The following is a 20,578-nucleotide window of genomic DNA, read 5'->3' on the forward strand; positions in this document are numbered from 1 at the left end:
AAGCCGATGATAAAGTCAAATCGTAATTCTCCCGGCCGCCAGTAAAACTTGTAACATGACGCTTACGCGGCATCATAATGACAACAACAACAACGGTATGAACGAGCGGAGTCGCGGAGTTACCGGAGATAAGAGATATTAGGGGACGCGCAGTCTCTTCGCTCTCTCCCGTGATCTAACGGAGGAACGGAGCTCCTCTCTTCGGCCGACTCCACCAGTACTAGTAGTAGTAGTCGTAATAAAGCGTCCGTGCCCGATAATAAGTTCCTGGTTTACGGTTCATCGGCAGGTTATCCCCTGGGTGGATCGGCCTACCGTCAGACTTAAAATGACCGTCTCGTGCACGGCTCGATTTTCAGCCTCCATGCAGGACCGACGCGAGAGAAACGACGAACGAGAGCTCGACTGCCCGCTCGCTCGCTCGCTCGCTCGCTCGCTTCGCTCGCCCGTGTTGTGTGCCGTGCGTGTGCAGCACGCCTGCCACACAGCCATTCTCTATTACTACCCGTGCCTCTTTTTCACCACCGCACCGCATCGGTACCCGCCCGCACGCTCACCCTTTCACCTAGAGGCGTGGTGCGCGCGATATCGCGCTCCTGCGGGCGCAATTACGGCGCCGGCGGGGAAAATGTAAAGTAACGATCACCGACGTACTGTCGATCCTCGCCTCCGGGTGAATTAATCGCTCTCCGGGGCAATCGATTCCATTGTAACGGGGCGTGTCCCGTAAGCTTCTCTCTTATCGTGAAGAATTACTAAATCGGTTAAAAAATCCATAACATAATAATAATTAATATTGTTATCTATATCATGGACTTGATTGATTAACCGATTTTAAATTTTGATAGAATGCAGAAATGCAAGATTTTCTTCAACATTTATTTTGCAATGTAAATATAATGAATTTACATTAAAAAGTAAAACAGTATAGATAGTGAACTGCTACAAAGTAATATAACGAAAGCAAAGAGACACGAATATACAATTAAATGTAAAAAATATTTTTTAAATTTTTATATATTAGTATTTCCCAAAAATAAAGCTGCTTAAAAAAAATATTTATTAATAAAAAATTGTTTAATCAAAGATTTTTTCAATCGAATAGGTTCATTTCTCATTATACCCCGAGTTTCTCGCAACGTCACAGGACGATGAATTCGATGCCGATATGGGCCGCCACTCCTGGGGCAGTTGCACTCGGCGCGAGGTTGTGAGGCAACGTGCGATTAGCAAATTATCCTCCGGCATTGACCTACAAGGAACGGCGGACCCGTTCGCGTTCGCCGCCTAGCTCTACTTTGCCTATCAATTTGCGGAATACACGTTACGCTCGTTTATCCGCCGCGGGAGCACCTTTCACCTGACACGAGACAACGGTTCCGCGGGCGCAGCGCGCGTTGCAACAGTTGCACCATGCAGGGCGGCCAAGGGGCCACCGAAAGAATCCGAACATAACGATCCACGCGCGCCAAGTTAATTATCCCTGCGGCAAACCGCGTGCATACACTTGCCAATCGCTCTCACGCTTTTACGGATCGCGGCCGTATATCGCGGACCCTGACCATTCGTCAACCCGCGGACGTTAATTGTGTCCGATAAGTATAGTAGCTTTTCGCAACGCAAATGCCGCACGCATCGGAAACAAATGCGCGAATCAATATTCTTTGACGAATCGGCTCACTAAAATCGATTATATTTTTATATCTAAAATTAAATACTAAAATTTAAGATAACTTCAAATTTAATATGCATCATATACATAGAGAAAAAGAGTTAGATTTTTTTAAATAAATTGATTAGAAATAAAGAAATATATGCTTTGAAATAGTCGAATAAAATTGTTTCATTTAAAGAAACAAGTACGATTATTTGATTATTTATTAATAATATTGTTTGATTGAATAAAACAATGCTTTTTTTCAATCAATAAAAATGTTTGGTTGTTTAAATAAGATAAATAAAATAAGAAAATCCAAACAAATGGGAGAAAAATATTCCAAGAAATTATTCTCTCTATGTAAAATAATTTCGTGCACGAGGAATATTGCACAAAGCAGCAGACTCGGGCACATAGAGAAATATTTCTTTCTTTCATTCTTTATATTTAATAAACAGTTTAGACTATTCCAAAGCATATTTGGTTTTAATAAATTTTAAACATATTTCTTTAGATTTAATAAAATTTATTAGAAACAAAGAAATATATGCTTTGAAATAGTCGAACACAAAACGGTTTATTAAATTAAAAACATCTTTCTCTCTGTGTACAGATATTTATTATTTCTCGCTTGGTGATCCGCTTAAAAATCGGTTAGTTCAAAAATTCTAGAAAAAAAATCGAAAAAACATTAACGGCACAGCACGCCGCGTTAGCGGAGAATCTCGGCTTCCTGTGGCTGATGGCGGGTCTCTAAATGTATATTGCACGCGCGCTATGGGGTTCCGAAAATTTTGCTCCGTTGCAAAAAAAAAGGGGGGGGGGAATATACGAAACGCTGCCGTGTCAGAAGTGTTACCGCGTATCCTCGTTAATCGCGGCCGTATCTTTTGAAATGCAATATCGTTCAAGGGGAAGAGGGAGAGAGAGGCCGGTTGTGCCGACCGCTCCAGTTGCCGGGGCAATAACGAGCCGATTCTTTCCGGGCACACGGTGGACGCGCGCGCACACGTGCGCATCGAGCGAACCCGAGGATTTCTCGGGCAAATATAATATACGAGTACGTGAAGCCCGCGGGGAGCAACGTCCACCACGGCGGAGACCATAATCTCGGTTGGAAGATGGTACCACACCCATGGGGGGTCGGTCGGGAGAGATAGCTCGACCACGTCTCGTCGACCGCGAACCGGAGGGGGGACGAAGAAGCTGGCACGAGGAGAGACGGCGGCTCCAGCGTACACAATCCACCAACAGATTCAAGTACTCTCTTGCTCGGTGAACGCGTAACCACCTTTCACCCGCGTGTGTGTATTACATACCGTGGGTACATACGAGCGGAGATCCTACTACGGATCCGTCGCGCCGTAAATCGCGATCCGCGCCCGAGATAAGGGCGACCAGAAGAAGATGCATCTGCATCCGCGCGCAAAGAAGCGTCGAGATACGTGACGAAATTCAAGGCCGAGGACGGAAAAATCTGATAGAGATTGAACGCGTCGAAAAGTATAGACGTGGAGACAATAAAATTTAGAGTTTTGTTCTTTTTCAAACGCAAAAATGTCATCAACATTATTTTTCGCAGGTATTAAAAAGAAAGTTTTTTTTTACAGCGCAAGTAACAACCAGTCTTTCAGTCGAGTGTGAGCCCGGCAACTTTCTTCTTCTTGTACGAAAATTATCTTTTTTATGAAATGAATAAAGATAAAGAGGCAAAGGTTTCTTCGCTTAATTAAAGGGCGGAGCGGATCGTGTCCGGTACCAGGAGGAAGTAATCGCGGGCACGATTTTCATTTTAATTCATATCACGGCGAGACGGACGTCATTCGCATAAAAATGATTTTCGTATAAGCCAAAAAAAGGGGGGTTTAAACAGGTTGGTATGCGCGTTATCGATACTTGGTGCTTACAGGAATCGCGGTCGATCGACTTTCAAGAGGTTTCGTGCACACGATACTGGTCCGACCAGATCGTAAGAAGGCTGAATGAAGAGGACCGCAAAGAAAGAGAACCACGTAGAAGGCAGAAAAACGTCCGAGATCGAGTCAGAACTCTTTTATACGATACCGAACAATGTCCATTCACCACAGCGCACAGAACACACTGTGCCAAATAGACGCGTAATAAAACTGAGATAAAACGATCGGCGCACTGATCTCGAATCTATCACCTTTACCGCCTGCGTAATGTACACGCTGAGATTTATTTTACATAATCAGATTAAAACGGCACAGGCGGCTTTATGCGGTCTACATTCTTTTCATGACGCAGATAAAATCTTTAATCATGAGCTGCTCTACTTTCATTTACGGCGTATAGTTGAACAATAAAATAATTCAGTAATAAATTGCCCTAGTTAACATTTATTTAAAGTAATTGCTCGATCACGTCTCGATGATTTCACTTCTTTCGCTGCTCGGCAGCGTGTACTTAAGAAAAATCTTGCGCCATTATTCAGTTTACCTTTATATAATGCAAGTAAATATTATCAGGAGAGCGTGTGTCAGAGGGTATCGGCCAATTTAAATTCCGCATGAACACCGCGTCACCTTAAATGGGTTACCACGCGACGATCGATACGCCAGCGTGCATGTACACTACGATCAATCGAGTTTCGTGTATCTTTCGCCGACCGGTAACGAGTTCACTGTATGACTGGCATCGGAACCGTGGTAGTTGTCGGACCGGATCTCACGACGACAGCCCCATGTGAAATAATGGCGTGAAAAATGATTCCGACGGCCGGATAAACGTATACGGGGTTTTCCGCGAACGCTCGCTTTAAATTTGTACGTCACACGTTTTTCTTCTAGATCGCAATTTCTCGCGCCATTTCTCGCGTTAATTATTTTCCAGTTTGGAAAAAGAGAGAATTTTTCGATTGTACGTTTGAACGTTTACATGAAGCTTGGATCGTTTAAATAAAAATAAGATTGATTCCTGGAATCGATATTTCCCTCGCAAGTTATAACGATAAAAACAATAATGATTTATTTTAAATAGATCATTTTTGTAATATTCTAATTTAAAATTTAATGACTAAAATATCACAGAAGGGAAAAAATGTGAAAAATAAAAAAAACTTGTTGCTTCAATTTTTCTTTAAATTTGCAATTTTGTCAAAAGATCCGTTATTAAATTATAAAGAAATCTATAGTCTCTGTTTGCGATGTCAGATAAAAGAAAATTCTTGAAATAAATCACACAACATAATACTTTCTAAATAAACACACCGCTCTCAATAAATCAGAAATCTAAATCTCGCTTGTTTCCTTTTCCTGCTCAATCTTTACTTTGCGGTAGTCTGTTCGGTAGTGAAAGGTCCGATCGATTATTGGCAATCATAGATCGCGCGAAGTTCACGGATAGCAGAAAAATAAAAGAATCGGAGTCCATACTATGATTAGGCTTTAACGAGCGGCAGAGAGAAATCAGGGAAAGAGATATCAAGAAAGGCGCTTGATGAATGGCTTCGATCGGACCTTATAAGAGGCGGTTAATCTCAGAAGGAAGAACGGATCCTACGGGGCTTTGAAAGATTTATCGTTTCATCTCGAGAGCACCGTGAATCCCACTCGTCTTTATCTATTTTCCGCCGGCAAACTTCGTACCTTTTTCTCCCCTCGCGATGAAAAAAAGAAGCGCGAGGAGCAGCTTTTCCAATTCGTACTTTGTCCAACTTTCCGCCGCGGAATGCAAATCCCCGCGGGCGTAAAAAAAAACGAAATCAGTTAAAAATTGACTCGATGCGCAGACATCGTGAAAACATAGCTGCAAAAAGCGAAGGGGTATGCCTTAAGTTTCTCAACGAGCGAAATTAAAACGGTTATCAATTTCCAAAGCGGTAGGGCGAAGCGTATTCTGAAATTTTTTTTCCCCGGGGCATAAATCGATCTGTCCTCCCGACCGTCCGTCGTGAGCGACGTCAACAGCGACTTCTTTCAGGATTTCTTCTTTTTCATTTCTCGTCTCTCGCAGAAGAAAAAGGATTAATGGCCTCATAGCATGACACCGCGTCGCGATAAGATCGCGGGCTTCCTTTAACTGTCGGCTGCCGAGCGCCGGCGATCATATCGGCGACATCCGAATCGCATCGTGTATCTCTTAAAGCAGCACGTAAGACGGGGCTTTTATCGATTCGTGATTGTGCACGGGCGAGTTCCCTCGCTCGTCGCGCCTTGAAAAGACGCTCCATACTTTGCTCGCTCTTACATGAACATATTCATCTTTCATGTGACTTGAAATTCGAAATGTAATTTCCAGATCGGGAATATTACTCGCAATTCATAATTCAACAATTTATAAAAGCTCTATTATTTTATAAAACAAATGTAACATATGCATATACTTTACAATTTGAAGAAATTTCTGAAAAAAATTTGCAGAATATAAATTTTGGAAGTGATATTTAAGAAAAAACGATAATCTCGCTATGAAAATAATATTCTATCAGCAAAAAATAATAATATTAAAATATTATTACTTGAAATAAATCTACATTGTGTTTTTAAGCTTCTCCAGTATTTTTTTAGCGCACACGATATCCGATAAATTCGGCGTTTACGGCAGATTTTCAGTTACAGCTTATAAATCTGTGACAGAAAAATATTACGAAAAACGTCTCGCCGTACACCGAATCACGGGGAGCAATTTCGCGGATGTACGCGCGTCGGGGCGTGTAAAAAGTGTCGCAGATTGAATATCCGGGAAGATAGTGAACCGTGCGCGCTCGCGGTCGGAACGACTGCGTCTCCGCGAAGGAAAATCGGAATTTCACGGGCGCGAGCTCGGGACGAGATCTACCCATAAAAACCTATCATGCACTCGCATGGGATAGGAGAGAGAGATATATATATATACGCGAGGTGCGAGATAATAGCATGGGACTCGCAGAGAAGACGCCGCCGCATTAAAAAGAATAGACGCGCGTTTTCTCTCTTCGCGCGATATCCCTTGCCGTCGAACGAAAGAACTGCTCACAAAAGCGGAGCGATCCCTATTTCACTCTAAACCCCCGCGCATTTGCCAAGACGTATGCACGCTCGACTTTGCCGGAAGCCGCCGCCTCGCGGATGCATAAATTCGATAAGACTACCCGTTAGTGACGGCACACAGTTGTTGGTAACGCTTCTCTCGCGTAAAGACCGCGAAGCGGAGGAGAGGAGAAACAGAGAAGAAAGAAAATCTCGCGAATAATCTTGCCTCTCCTTTTGCCACCTTCTCTCCTCCCTCCCACCTCCCCTACTTCCCTTTGCTTCCCTCCCTTCTTTTTCTCTAAAAGCCCTCCGGGCCTTTTCTTCCTCTGACGAGTTTAATTTCATCGAGAGAGAAAGACCCACCGGAAGCTTCAAAGGCGGTCGGACGAATTTCACGTTTGCGGCATCCCCGCGTGCCGAACGGCAAAGCGTGTCCGTATAGCGCTCGTTATTGTCATTGTTTCAAATTACTACTGTTGAGCTATTACGACGCTAAATAAATCTTGAGGGACAACCTTCTTGACCGCGAAGGGCGATAATAAGTTGTCTTTCGGAGAAGGGTGTAATTACAGTCTACACAATCTATAATATAAGTAAATTTAGGTCGAAGCAGGTGGTCCCTCAAAATACAGTGTATAGAAAAACTGAATGGATAATTTTAGCCACGCCAATTTCAAATAATAAATAATACAAATAATCGTGTTACGCTGATACGTAACATAAAAGCGCTGATTCCTTTTGTGTTTGAGTAAATCTAACAAAGAAGCTACATATAAGATTATCTTGAAAAAAAATCTTGAAAATGTCAAGATTAAAAATGTATTATATAATTTGTAGAATAAACTGTAATAAAAAAAATTATCAGAGCAAATCTTTTTAGAATGAAATGTAAAGATAAACTTTAGTAATTATTTAGTTCAAATCTTCAAACGTGCAAGTAATACTTCAAATTTTAATCATTTTTTTAAGTTAGATTATAAGTTTGCCTCTTTTCAACTACATATTCAACTACGTAAAAAGGTACGTCTTGGTGTACGTGTACATGTACGTAAGTATCTGAACAATGTTTTGGGTCCGTAGACTCGCTAATTGTAAGCCCAAACGACTATATACATCAGTCACCCGCGGGTAATCTAATTTATACCGTGCACTGCTTGTATGTTATTGCCTGCCATCTTTGGACAAACATTTTTACACAGCGAATTCACGTACAAACATACCGAAGAGAAAAAAAAGTATATATAAAAGAACAAGAGAGTGCAATTAATTTATACTCACCGGTCGTTTCTGCGGCTCCGGGCCCTGCCTGATGATCTCCAAAGGCGCAGGTATCGAGGGCTTGCCGAGGTACCAATCTTCGCGTGGATTATAATTGTCCAGAAGCTTCAGTAGGCGCGGCACGTTCACGTAATTATCGTCGTCGAAGTGGCAGAACCATCTGAAACACGCAATAAAAATACGAATATAATGGAAATGTCTCGTCTATAAGTTCTCTTTATAATTTAGGTGAAAGTTATATAATTTCCTTGTTATAGAAGGTTTAGCTATTAACATTCTTTCACGAAACGCTGCCGACTCTTATTATGCAACTGTCATTATTGCCCGAGTATCGGATACGTGCAAAGAAATCTAACAAAATGTGGAACTTCTGCCTTCAAATTAACAAATGACAAACATTAAAAGATAATCTAAGAAAAAATATATAAAAACACATTGTAAGTTTATCAAATGTTAATAAGATTTCTAAGTGTTATGATTTAAACGTTTATCTTGCATTGTTTGTATTATACATTAAAAATTAGTCGCTGCGCGTTGAAAATAATTTTATATTTCATTAACAAAGATAATCGTGACAAGGATATTCCATCTGCAGAAACTTTTCACGAAGAAGAAATCAATAATTCAATGAATGCACGGTCCTTCATTTATTTACGCGTAACACCTGTGGAACCTTCATTGGAATTTCTCGATAACGACGATGCCGCTTAGCCTCGAGTTCAAATAAGAGCACAGAGTCTCGAAGCCTGCAGCCTGCTTATATTCACGCGGGATTAGTCGTATCGTTGTGTTTCCGCTTCGGCGCAACTTGTTTTGTAAGAAATATACACAGAAGGAATATAAACTCACGTATACAGATATAGTTTTAATATCAATCTACTCCACCAAAAGGAATTTAGTACATCCATTAAAAACACATCAATAATTGCAGGGCACTTCGCAAAAGCTTCTCGCTTAACAATTTCATCGTCGACCGAGAGTGTGGCAATCGAAGTAACATCAAGTCAAGTTTTAATGTATCCCAGCTGCGGAGAGAGCGCACCTTAACGCAGTAATTAATGGAATGGCAATAATCTAGAAGCTTTGTAAAATATCACGGTACCGCGAAAGCCTCCTCAGTTCTCGGCCTCATCAAGGCTGCGAGGCAATCAGGGTAACGTCCCGTGAGAGTACGAGCGCGACGACGCAATCGTGCACAATTGCGCCCCGCATAACCCTTTTCCCATCGGGCGCCGTGGTTGCGCCGACAGTAAACGTCGTGTTGCTCGAGAGCGCGTAAGATAGGCGAAATAAAATCTCTCTAACGAACGGTTCCGCCGTATAGCGTTGCCATTAGTGTGCTACCGGGTTGGCCACGGGTGGTCGCTACGTACCTGCCGCGCGCGGTCCAGCATCGTTAATACACCTGAATTCCAGCTTAATGGCGTAGCCGGCTTACGCCTGGCGGGAGCCCGAGGCCGAGGAGACGTTGCTGCTCCTATATGCGCGAGATCGTATCTTCTGCGTGAACGGTATTTGCACCGTGCGATCGGTGCGCGTTCGGTGCGTTCCACCCTTGTACAATCGAACTCTCCCACTCCCCTCTTCGCGAGCTGTAATCTAACGTGACAATACGACCAAGAAATCTTCTACTTCCTAGTCGCGCCGGAGAAATCGGGATAATTTCAGCACGTTGACCTTCTAAGAGGATCAGCTCCTAATCCGTATATTGGATTGAAGGTAGAGATCAACGCGAATAAATACATATCAAATACATTTTTTTTCTTTCGTCAAAAGTATTATTAGCGATCGTATTTTTATGGATCCGACTACGACAGAAATATTACCGCGAAATAATTACTTTTTATTACGAAGCGGTTTAATTTATCATAATTTGTTAAAATTGTTCTGCGTGTAGAATATATTATTATTTAATTATAAAGAAAAGAAATAAATTTTTCAAATAAATAAAATTGCGTTTACCTTATATCTTAACATTTTTTCACAAAGTAAGAGTTACAAGTAATTCTTGTTTTCAAAATTGCAGGTAAGAATTCTGAAAAACTGTATTCGAGTGCATTCTAATTTAAAACGATACGCCTGACAGAAGAAAACTGCGGTGTACGTAACAATCGAGATAGATCTTGTGTCGGCAATCTGCATATATATTAGAATCCGCCTGCGGCCAAGAAATGTGTGAAACGTACCGAAAGGAGAGAACAAAGGTGTAAAATTACTTATTTCTTTTCTGAGCAGGCAAAAGGCAGAGTGCGTGGCCCTTTGCGATTTGTTTTACACAACAAAGAAATGAATATGCAGGCACACGCGCTCAGCTTTGTGTCGTATAATGAGCGAAACGTAAAGAAATATTTCTCTCCCAAGAAGCAAATAATAATTGCGGGAGCGTTAATATTTAGTAATGTAAATATTGAGCTCCCATAATTGTGCTCCGGTATACACGTAAAACAAAAGTTCATAAAATGAAAGTATACAGGTATAACATAACAGGATGCATATTTTTATATAAATTCGATTTTTGTTTTAATGTTTGTCATCCAAAAACACACGGGAGTTGTGTATTAATTCGGAAATAAATCGTATCAACGTGGCGCGCCGACATTTAAGAGCCTTTAATTCGTTCATCAGTGCCGCCTCATAAAATCGAAATGGCGCCTTCAATTAAATATGATGCCCTGAAAATATACGAGCCGGAGAAGCGGCAGCCACATGACTAATCAGCCAAACAATTAAATATGTTCTCTTTCGCAATCTGTGAGTCACGTGCACACAGCCGAACGACTTAAATATTCAACGAAATATTCAACAAGTGATAAATCGTTCTTCATACCGATCGAAAAAGCAGATTCGTGTTCGAATATATGATTTCTATTAAGAGTAACGCCACAAACGCTCGTATCATTAATAATACATTCGAATGTCAATAAGAAATTAATGACTCTTCTCAGCAGTTTTGAAGGACTTAAACGATTGTTCGAAAATGCTTCGTCTCGTAATAAATCACGGATTCATTACTCTTTGCCGGAATGTCGGGCAGTTAAATAATTTGCCAATGAAAATTACATTTGTACATTTTTAATGACAAACATTCATCGGACGTTGCCCGAACAAACTGTATCACGAGGCTAGTAAATATTGACGTCGCGCTCAGAAAGGTTTAATGAGTCTTGGGTGTGCCGTTAATTATAATTAACGATAATTATCGTAAAAAAACGATCGATCCAACGCACGAGAAGAGATGTTGACCACCGGATGTTCACCGAATTTTTTTCTCCTCGAGCGTAATTGCTCCCCGCCGTACACGAATGGATATCATTTCGAGGCGGTGTTTCGGTTTTGCCCTAACCACGGAATCCGATCATGCGTGGATAAATACCGTAAGAAAAAAGTTAAAGTTTCCTCCCGGCAGTCCGCAAGTGCGGCAACGCCTCATTACTTTAAAGAATACGTACAACACCCGGGAGGATGTATTACCTTGTGTACCGTACAATATAACGAAAATTATGAAGATATAGTTTTACGAGAGAGCATATTGTTCGCACAGAGCCTGCTTTTTCATTATCCTTCCTCTTTGATGTATTATTTTCGACGTTACACCGTCTCGTTTTTCTATACTTTCATCGAATACTATCTCACCTAATTAATCTGGCTTACCGAGGCGAACGTGTGACTCGTTCTCGCGCTCCGTATTTCTCGCAAATCCGCGATACAACGCGAGATATCCCGCGTGCATGTACGTGCGTACGTACTATAAGCCCTTCGTTCGACCACCTGCGTTTGGGTATAGCGTAAGTCAACGAGGCGGCCGAGCGCCCCGGCAGCGGCGTGTGTCGTATGTGTGCACGAGGGCGTGAAGAAGAAGGGGGGCCCGCTTCTGTGGGTCGGCAACCCCGTGGCATGTGACCGAATGATTCGGTTAACGACGACGACGCTCGATTCCCCCGTGGGTGTACGTACGTATGTACGTAGTACGATGCACATCCGTCGTGGGAACCCGCGGGACCCCCATACGTGACTGCGTATGGGCCACGCGTGCACCGACGACACTCGCCGGAAGCTTCGCTCGCTCACACGTGCAACGACACGCGTGCCTGCCGAATCAAGGTTGCCTATATATGTACGTATATTTTATATATATATATATATATATATATATATATATATACACAGTACACGCGCAGAACCACCGTATATTCTTGAGACTCTTTAATAAATCTGCGTAGATAGTTGTTAATATTTTAATAAATTGTTGAAATTTCCCTTAATAAAAATTTATATTCATTAAAAACTTTATTCATTGTCTTAGGCATTTTATTAAACTTTCTAATAAAAAAGGAAGTTTTACAAAAAATTACACACGTAATTTTATAAGTTTATGAGTTCGAGAGAAAGATTGAATTTGAATTAAATTATTTTAAATAAATATAAGATGTATTTTTAGCTTCTCTACTGTAATCGTTTCGAAATCAAATGTACAATACGTGATCATCCAGTGTCTGCAAGCGAGCATGAATATATGGATGAGTTGCAGCTATATTACTATCGACCGAATATGACCACTTGTCAACGGAGTAGATGGATTGGGGATGATGAAAATAGCAACTGTAGAGGGTAGTGGTAGTTTACTGTGGGAATCGATCGCGACTTGATTCCCATCAAAGGGACGACTTTCGAGTAATTCGCAGTCGATCTAATGAACGTAATGACGCGGCAGTGACCCGATAATTAGCATTCCGTAATCATAACTAGCTGCAATATCTTCAAACAGAATGATTTTAGTCTCTAAGAACAAATTTCATTGTGTTATAGTAAAAACCGTAAAAAATTTGAATAAATTTAAATTATAATTTCTGTTAAAATAAAAATTATAATTTCTGTTAAAAAGATTATGTTCAACTTAATAATTGCATCTGCAGAGAATAGAAGAAAAATTTCGCAATAAATCTCTGTCTGAATATAATAAGCAAATTATTATAAAAACTGTATTTTGCAATAACTACTTGGAATCGAATAATTTATTCCAGCCTTAATCCAGTTTTTAACTTGCATTTCTCTTCATGAATATTTTTTTATATATTTCGTTTAAAATTCAATTATCTTTAATAAATTATTCATTTCTATCAGATTTTTTCACTATATTAATAGAATTTGATTTAAATAATTAACTCAAAGAATAATGTATAAAATAATATATAAGATTACATTTAGCCTCACAACAAACTATTGGAAACTGATTAAAATCTAGCCAATAAAATTAATTACTTGTTAATTTCTAATTTGTATTCTATTTAGGTTCAAAGGTTTTAATTGAAATCAGATAATAAATTCTTTTGTTCCCCATTTCGATCGACTTCTTTTTTCCGATACACTTTCATTACAGCGTTACTACATCTATTTCTATAGTTTTATACAATTAAATTTTTGTTATATAATATTTTAATATATAATAAATATTTGAAGAAATAAATTGTTCTTATTTTACAATCGTTTCTTCATAACCAAAAGAAATTTATTTGCAATAAATACTACAATTACAATATACCACGTGTTAGTGTCAGAAAAATCTTTGTTACAAATAGGCCTCTGAAAGAAATGAGGCACCGGGGCGGTTATTATAATTAAATTGACCGATAAAAACGACGCGTACGAGCGTAACTCGTTACATCGGGATTACGCTCTTCTCAAGCGTATCGAGCAAAACCACGGGGAACGAAACGCCTCGACGATGAAAACACGTTACTTTTAATTAATTCCTACGAGAGGGCCGGCGGCCCGTGGCCGCCAAAATGGCGCATGCCGGAATTCGGACCGTCGTATAAAGGAATCATTCGCGCCGATCGCGGCTGGAAGCCGCAATCTCTCGATCTTACGCGGAACGAGCGGGAAGATGGAGAAAAGGTCAGGGCCTGGCGTGTGCCGGCGTTGAGACGGGCGTGGCGCTTATATACGACTGCAGCCTGCAAAACATATATTAAATCACGTTCGTGCCGGGTGCGCGACCCCCGCGTGTTGAAGCTAAATCGTTTCTATGATGCCGTAATGCTCAATATTTGAATCGCGAGCGGACGTGACCCCGCGTGATTAATGGAATAGCGACGAGCGTATCTGCGCCGCGTATCGCCGTGATACTAATTTCCGATACGCGGAATAACGGAACACGACAGTGCTCCGAGTTAATCGAAGTAGCACATCGTTCACCATGAAATCGAAATTAATACCCTTAATATATCTAATATGACTCGCTAAATATTGATTACGTGCATGTGTGTCATAGATACAATTTAATTGATCTCGATTGGATCGTCTTAACGATGTACCCGTTATTCGATGTGTTAAATGCTCGTCCAAATTTAAGTTGATAATACGCGATTATTATAAGAAAACTAGTAAATAATTGTACGTGTAAATTTACATCGAGAAAAATCAATTTTTAATACTACTGGTAAAATTAAATATTTTAGAAAAGAAGAAAAATTTCTTTGTAAAATTAACGTGAATCGGCAATTAGAGCTGAGACGCGCGAAACGACTAGAAAGGAGGAAGAATCTAGTCGGAGAAGAGGCGAGGAGATCGACGATCGGCAATTTTCTCGACGTGTAATTTCACCTGTTGCACATCCGGCGCGAATCTGATCGGCCGACTCGATTTGTAAAGGTAACGAGCCGTCCCGACTACGCCGCCGCACCACTACGATTATCAGAAGCTATTCCGGACTACGAAGGACGAGGGAAAAGGCGCGGAAAAAAATCAAAGATACGGAGGCAGAAGACGAGAAGTAAAAACGAAAGAACGGATCGCACTCTGAGAAGTAAAACTGTAATGCACCACACGGAGAGAATTTTCTCTTAAAATTTACCCTCAAAATCTGCTAATTGTGAGATAATGTGTGACCTCAAGGAATTTTACTATACTTTTTAGTAAAATTTCCTAAAAGTATAGTAAAATTCCTCGAGGTCACACATTATCTCACAATTAGCAGATTTTGAGAGTAAATTTTAAGAGAAAATTCTCTCCGTGCAGTAAATAAGTAACACACGTTCTATTTTTATTTCCACGACTATTTACAATAATGTAAGCATATTTTTTGTTTAAATCAACGATACGATATCATCAGTAATTATTATACAATTTTTAATTAAAATGTCAATTTACCGCAACTAAAAGTCATTTAATTCTAATCTTCTGTTTTTTATGTTTTGTTTATGAATTTTAAGTAGCAGACTTTTGTAAAAGAGATAATATTTGTAGAATATTAAAGATAATTATACAACAAAACAATCATAATCGGCAAAGGCACGGTTAAAGAAATTTCTTAACTGATTATTTGCTAACGTCGACTCCACTAGAAGTCTCGTAGCACATAGTTCAATGGCGAGTGATGCATAGCCGATTTGTATCTTGACTAATTGTCGGCTAATGATAACGTTTGCCGCAGGAACGGTTATTCCTTTCGATGATTCATTCGCGCATTCTAAGAGATAGACGTGGCGCGCGATTACGCTGCAGCACGCATTAATTAAACAAATAGCGTTGGTAAACATGTGTCGTGTCGGTACGCTATTTTTGCAGCAAATTTTACTGAGAACGCTTATCTCGCTAATTGAGCAATTAAGAACCGATCGATCGAATGTTTTTTTAATCCATATCGATAATCATTAGTAAGTTTCACGCTCAAACTAATTTTCTAGTTAACCACTTCGTTCTCACATGCTTAGTCAACCATGTGAGTCGTCGATTCCAACATCAGTTATTACGTGCATTATATCAAATTTATCGAATAAATTCGATTAAAAACATCTGGCTATAAAAGAATAATTTATAAATTTATCTTTATAAAAATTGTACCTACAGAATGAAACAAAATAAAAAAGTATGCAACGTGTAATTAAATTTAAATTAATATTAAATATTTTATTATAAAATAATTAAATATCACTGAAATTGAGTTGTGTTACATACAGTAATTGATAAAAATTTATCACTAAAATCATACAATCGCTTGTATTATTCTCGTCATGACACCCCAATTTGCACTTTATCGTGATCTCAAGTGATCAAAAGTATGTTGCAACAAATATGCTGATTTCTGAAACACATTGCGCGATCTATTAATTCCCGTATTAAGGTTTTCGCATAATCCTTAAGTAGGCATTTAACGATAAGATGGCCGCAGTTAAGTTCAAGTGTAATATTGTAATGCGGCGCAACTATCGCGAGAGCGCAGGTAAGATCGCTAAAGTCGTCGTTATCGGAGCGTTAAGTGCGGTGAATCGGGAATTAAACGTCAATAATTTACGATAATTTCGCGAGTAATAAAATAAACCGTTCGATTAAGAGGCGAGCTAACATCGCCAAGAGGGCGTACAAGGCAAAGGACCTTTCTTAATAATCTCTGTCGCCTACAGTGATAAGCGAAATTAATGCGCACTAGCTCGTGCCCTATGCTATGTAAGTTGCCAATGAGAACGATCTTCCTCCATTAGATCAATTACGTTATTGTGCATCACGGCTCGAATGTACCGGAAAAATTGTGAAGTTAAAACTATGATAATACAAAGGAAAGATAAAAGACAAGTCGATCCGCGAAAGGAACACGCGAAATGCGTATTATGCACGCATAATCCCCGGAGGAATATAATAAAATACCGTTCCATATTTTCAATATTGACATGTTCGTTTCGTTCTTCACTTACGAACACGCACGGTCCGGTCGATCTTATCGCCTTCACCGTGTAAATTGTAAATAACATGGTAAATATCGGCTGCACCTGCATCTGCACTCGAGGAAGGCGGACAGGTAACCACATAACCGCGAAAGCTACGTACATACACCATGGGATCACAATAGGGATCACAAAAGAAATAATGAAACGACGATACCGCTGGGATAGCGAAGAATATAGCGCGGTTTCTTTCCAGATGAAAACAAATTGCTGAAGAATAAAAATCACAGCGAAGAAGAATAAAAATCGCATACGGTGACTCCGCGGTATTTAACTGCGCGGGAATTTATGTCGCAGACGTCAGAAAAAAAAATAAAAGATAACTTGCTCGCAACCGCTCTCTGTTATATGCCTTTTTGTTATATTAATAGTATATCACTATTTCATTTCTTCATTGTTAATATTAACAAAACCATCGTGAGTTGAATCGGCTGTTCAATGTAGTATATGTAGCGCGATCATGTTTTTTTTTTTTTTTATCAATCTTTTCGTGGCACATAATATTAAATATATTTATAATTTATTATCCCACACAAACTTTCCAAATTAAATATAAGGTGTAAAATAGCATCGTAAAAAATACACGCAATGTAATACAAATACGGCAAATAGACTTGTTAACGATGAATTGATAGTATCAAGTGACAGAGGGAATCTGCTCGCGTTTCCTGTATATCCTGGCACATGCAAGCGAGATTTTATCACGTCATGCAAATAACGTCAGGAATATAGGTTGCACCTGTGGGTAACATGTATAACGTGATAACACAGAATCCATTAAATGCAGATTCCGGCACATGCAGTGCGACATATAAAAAAATAAATGTATAATAAATTTCAATGTGCAATATACAACAATAAGAGAGAAATTTAAATGAAATAAAGTATTACAAATATAAATATAACCAAAACTAAATGAACAAAATGAAAAAAAATCTCTTTCTCTCTGTCACGAATATATCAATTGATTTGCACTAATACATAAAAATTGCTTCATACTAATTTAGTTTATTACGCAAACTAGTGTAACATAAAGGAATGATAAGACTTTTTCACAACTGTCCTCTCGAGAAAATGACCGGCGCATACTTCAATGAAAGTTGAATCGTAACCGTTTGAGCTATCGCCTCGAAGACAAGAAGATATGGAGGCAACAGAAGAACGAGGTCGCAGGTCAATTCTTGGGGCCCTCAGGCGTCGCAACATCTTGCAAGCGGCAGCCGATTGGTCACCCGATACGAACCCGCTCAGGTGAAACCGGAAGTGTCACGTTTTATCAAGAAAATAATTTCGCCAGAATGCTTCTATTACACAGCGAATTAATTTCGGCAGAGATTTATTAATTTCAAGATTCTTAATTATTTCAAAATTAAAATTATATAAAATTTATATGATTTATATTATATAGTAAATAATTTATGTATCATACATTATTGTGATGTAGCATAAAAGTTTATCTCAATTATAGCAGAAAAATTAACTGTCTTCTGTTCTTTCAATTAATATGATAGATATAAGTACAATCATATTATTATTATTGTTGTTGTTGTTGTTGTTGTTATTGTTATAATTAATAAAATTATAAAAATAAAAATTTCTGTCGTCTTAAGAACATTATATACGGATCACCATGATTGATGGCAACTCACTTGAAAACGAGAAAAGATTTTGATAACGCGTGCTTCGCAATTTTTCGCAAGTGGCGGAGCCATGTTTTACAAATTATTACACGGCCATAGTAATATATAAATTTAACAGCGATTATCTTTAAGTCTCTCTCATCCTCATCAATTTCTGATGACGAGTCCGGCGACGATAATATAGATCGGCGGCCCGAGGGTGCGAGAGGCATCGAAAATCGAGAACACTAACGGCACGGATGAAAGCCAAGATTCCCGGAGGAAGTGTGTATAGCTCGGGCGCTGTTTGTCAAATAAAATGACCACGATAAAAAGCGGTGAGGCCGAGTTTCGAGGAGAGGAGGGAATCCGATCCCCCTCCTTGGTTACCGTGAAAGTATCGTCCAGATGACAAGGCGCCGCACCGTTCGCGAGAACGATCAACGATGGACAAAATTCTCACGGCAAGTCCGACACGATCGCGGCACGGTCCGTACACGTGCAACCCCGGGGCCGCCAGGGGGAAATTATTGATTATTAAACTCGAGGCCCAGCGGCGCGGTAACTATCGTGAAACGATATGCCGTTGCAAAGCTCGCGATGAACAGTCGTTTTCGAACAGTCGATTTTCATTTCGTCGCGATCTTCCACTGCAGGAAAATACACTTCGGTTAAATATCGAAAGAAACGATGGCCATTTCATTATCGTAACAATCAAAAGCCATCAAAGTACTCAAATTAATATAAATCGTAGTTTAAGAGTGATATTCATAGTCAGATATTCATATTCAAAATCGTCTCAAATACAATTTTAAGGTAGTCATTTCATTAATTAAATGGAATCTTAAGACTGCTCATGACCCGACCTAAGACGATTCTGAACTTAAGATTAAACTATGAATACCAACTTTAGATAAGTACGAAAGTGAATAAATGAGTGAAAAAGACATACTATAATCAAACTAGAAAAAAAATAATTCGCAAATTATCATTTAATTATTTAATAAAATATTGTATTTAATTTATAATTAAGAAACCTAAAAATGTTTAATAGTCATACGAGAATTTAAACTAATTATAATAAAAATACACAAAAATATATATAATTCCGTCAGGTGTAATTATTACAAGTCATAAAAGTAGAAGTCATTAGTCGTTCTATGTTCAAGTAACTGTGTAAACATTTTTTGGTGAATATTACTATGCGAATATCATTATATTCGAAAAGATTATTGATCATTAAATCATAGTATGAATAATAAACACATCGGTAATAGATTCAATCCGATTCATTATAAAACAATATAACGATTCCTGATCAAATCATAAAATACGTTATATACATAATGTATATACATATGTAATGTATATACACACTACAACAATATTATAGATAATAAAATTTAATTATATGAATATTCCAATGACACGAGCCATTAGATATAAAATATTTAATTGCCATCTAATACCATCATTATCATTTATCGTAATATTATTAATATTAGATTTTCATTAGATTTTTTCATTAAATCAAATAATTAATTAAATATTAGAATGAAATTATTTGTAGAATTTGTAGAATAAGCAGCTGTCTAAATCGCATCATCTGAACAATATAATTTAATGTTATAAACTATTAAAGCTAATATCAAAAATCATATTTCAATCAATTTTAAGAGACAAAAATAAAGTGTTATGATAAATATAATAGCGCGTTTAAATTATTTAACTAAAGATCACTTCTCAACGTTGGTCTGAAATCTCAAAGATTCTATACTTTTGATGACGTTAAAAGATGCGAACACTAAGTGTATTGGCGTACAATAAGTTAAATTAGACGACTGTAATCGCGCGTCGGTGCATCGGCACGGTACCATAGTACCATTGTAGCAATGCATAGCGTTGCAGTGCAGCGGAACTGACGAGTATTACGCGCACCTTGCCAAGGATTAACCGTGAACATCAGACGGGCTTTTACTCCTCACCGACGACGAACCACCGCCGTCGTCTTCCGCCGCGGGCCTCTGCCTCCGTTTACATGCACGTTATATTTACGTATGCACCAAGAGAACGCATAAACCGCTCATCCATTTTTAAATTTTGAGACACGAGAGAGCTCAACTGCCAGCTAACAAAACCCATATGCTTGATAAAGTAATTGAAGAGTACTCCAGAAAAATGTTATAAATCTCCCTCAAAGTTTTTCATATGCGAGAACCCCTAGTAAAAAAAATTGTAATTTAAAAATAACGCTCTGATTATACATGTATAATCTGTATAATCTCTCTGAAGATAAATATAAAATATATAATTTAGAAATTTGTGTATGTA

At 38.9% G+C, this 20,578-nt stretch overlaps 1 protein-coding gene across 1 annotated transcript in view; it reads right to left on the reverse strand.

Moving 5' to 3' along the window:
* LOC105832301 (fringe glycosyltransferase) overlaps positions 1–20,578 on the reverse strand; it is an 88,895-nt gene that overhangs the window by 40,336 nt on the left and 27,981 nt on the right. Inside the window, exon 5 of the mRNA XM_012673120.3 lies at positions 7,909–8,068. Coding sequence (XP_012528574.1) covers positions 7,909–8,068 — 160 coding nt within the window. The remainder of the gene's footprint in view (positions 1–7,908; positions 8,069–20,578) is intronic.

Source organism: Monomorium pharaonis, chromosome 3, assembly GCF_013373865.1.
Source record: "Monomorium pharaonis isolate MP-MQ-018 chromosome 3, ASM1337386v2, whole genome shotgun sequence".
Lineage (NCBI taxonomy): Eukaryota > Metazoa > Arthropoda > Insecta > Hymenoptera > Formicidae > Monomorium > Monomorium pharaonis.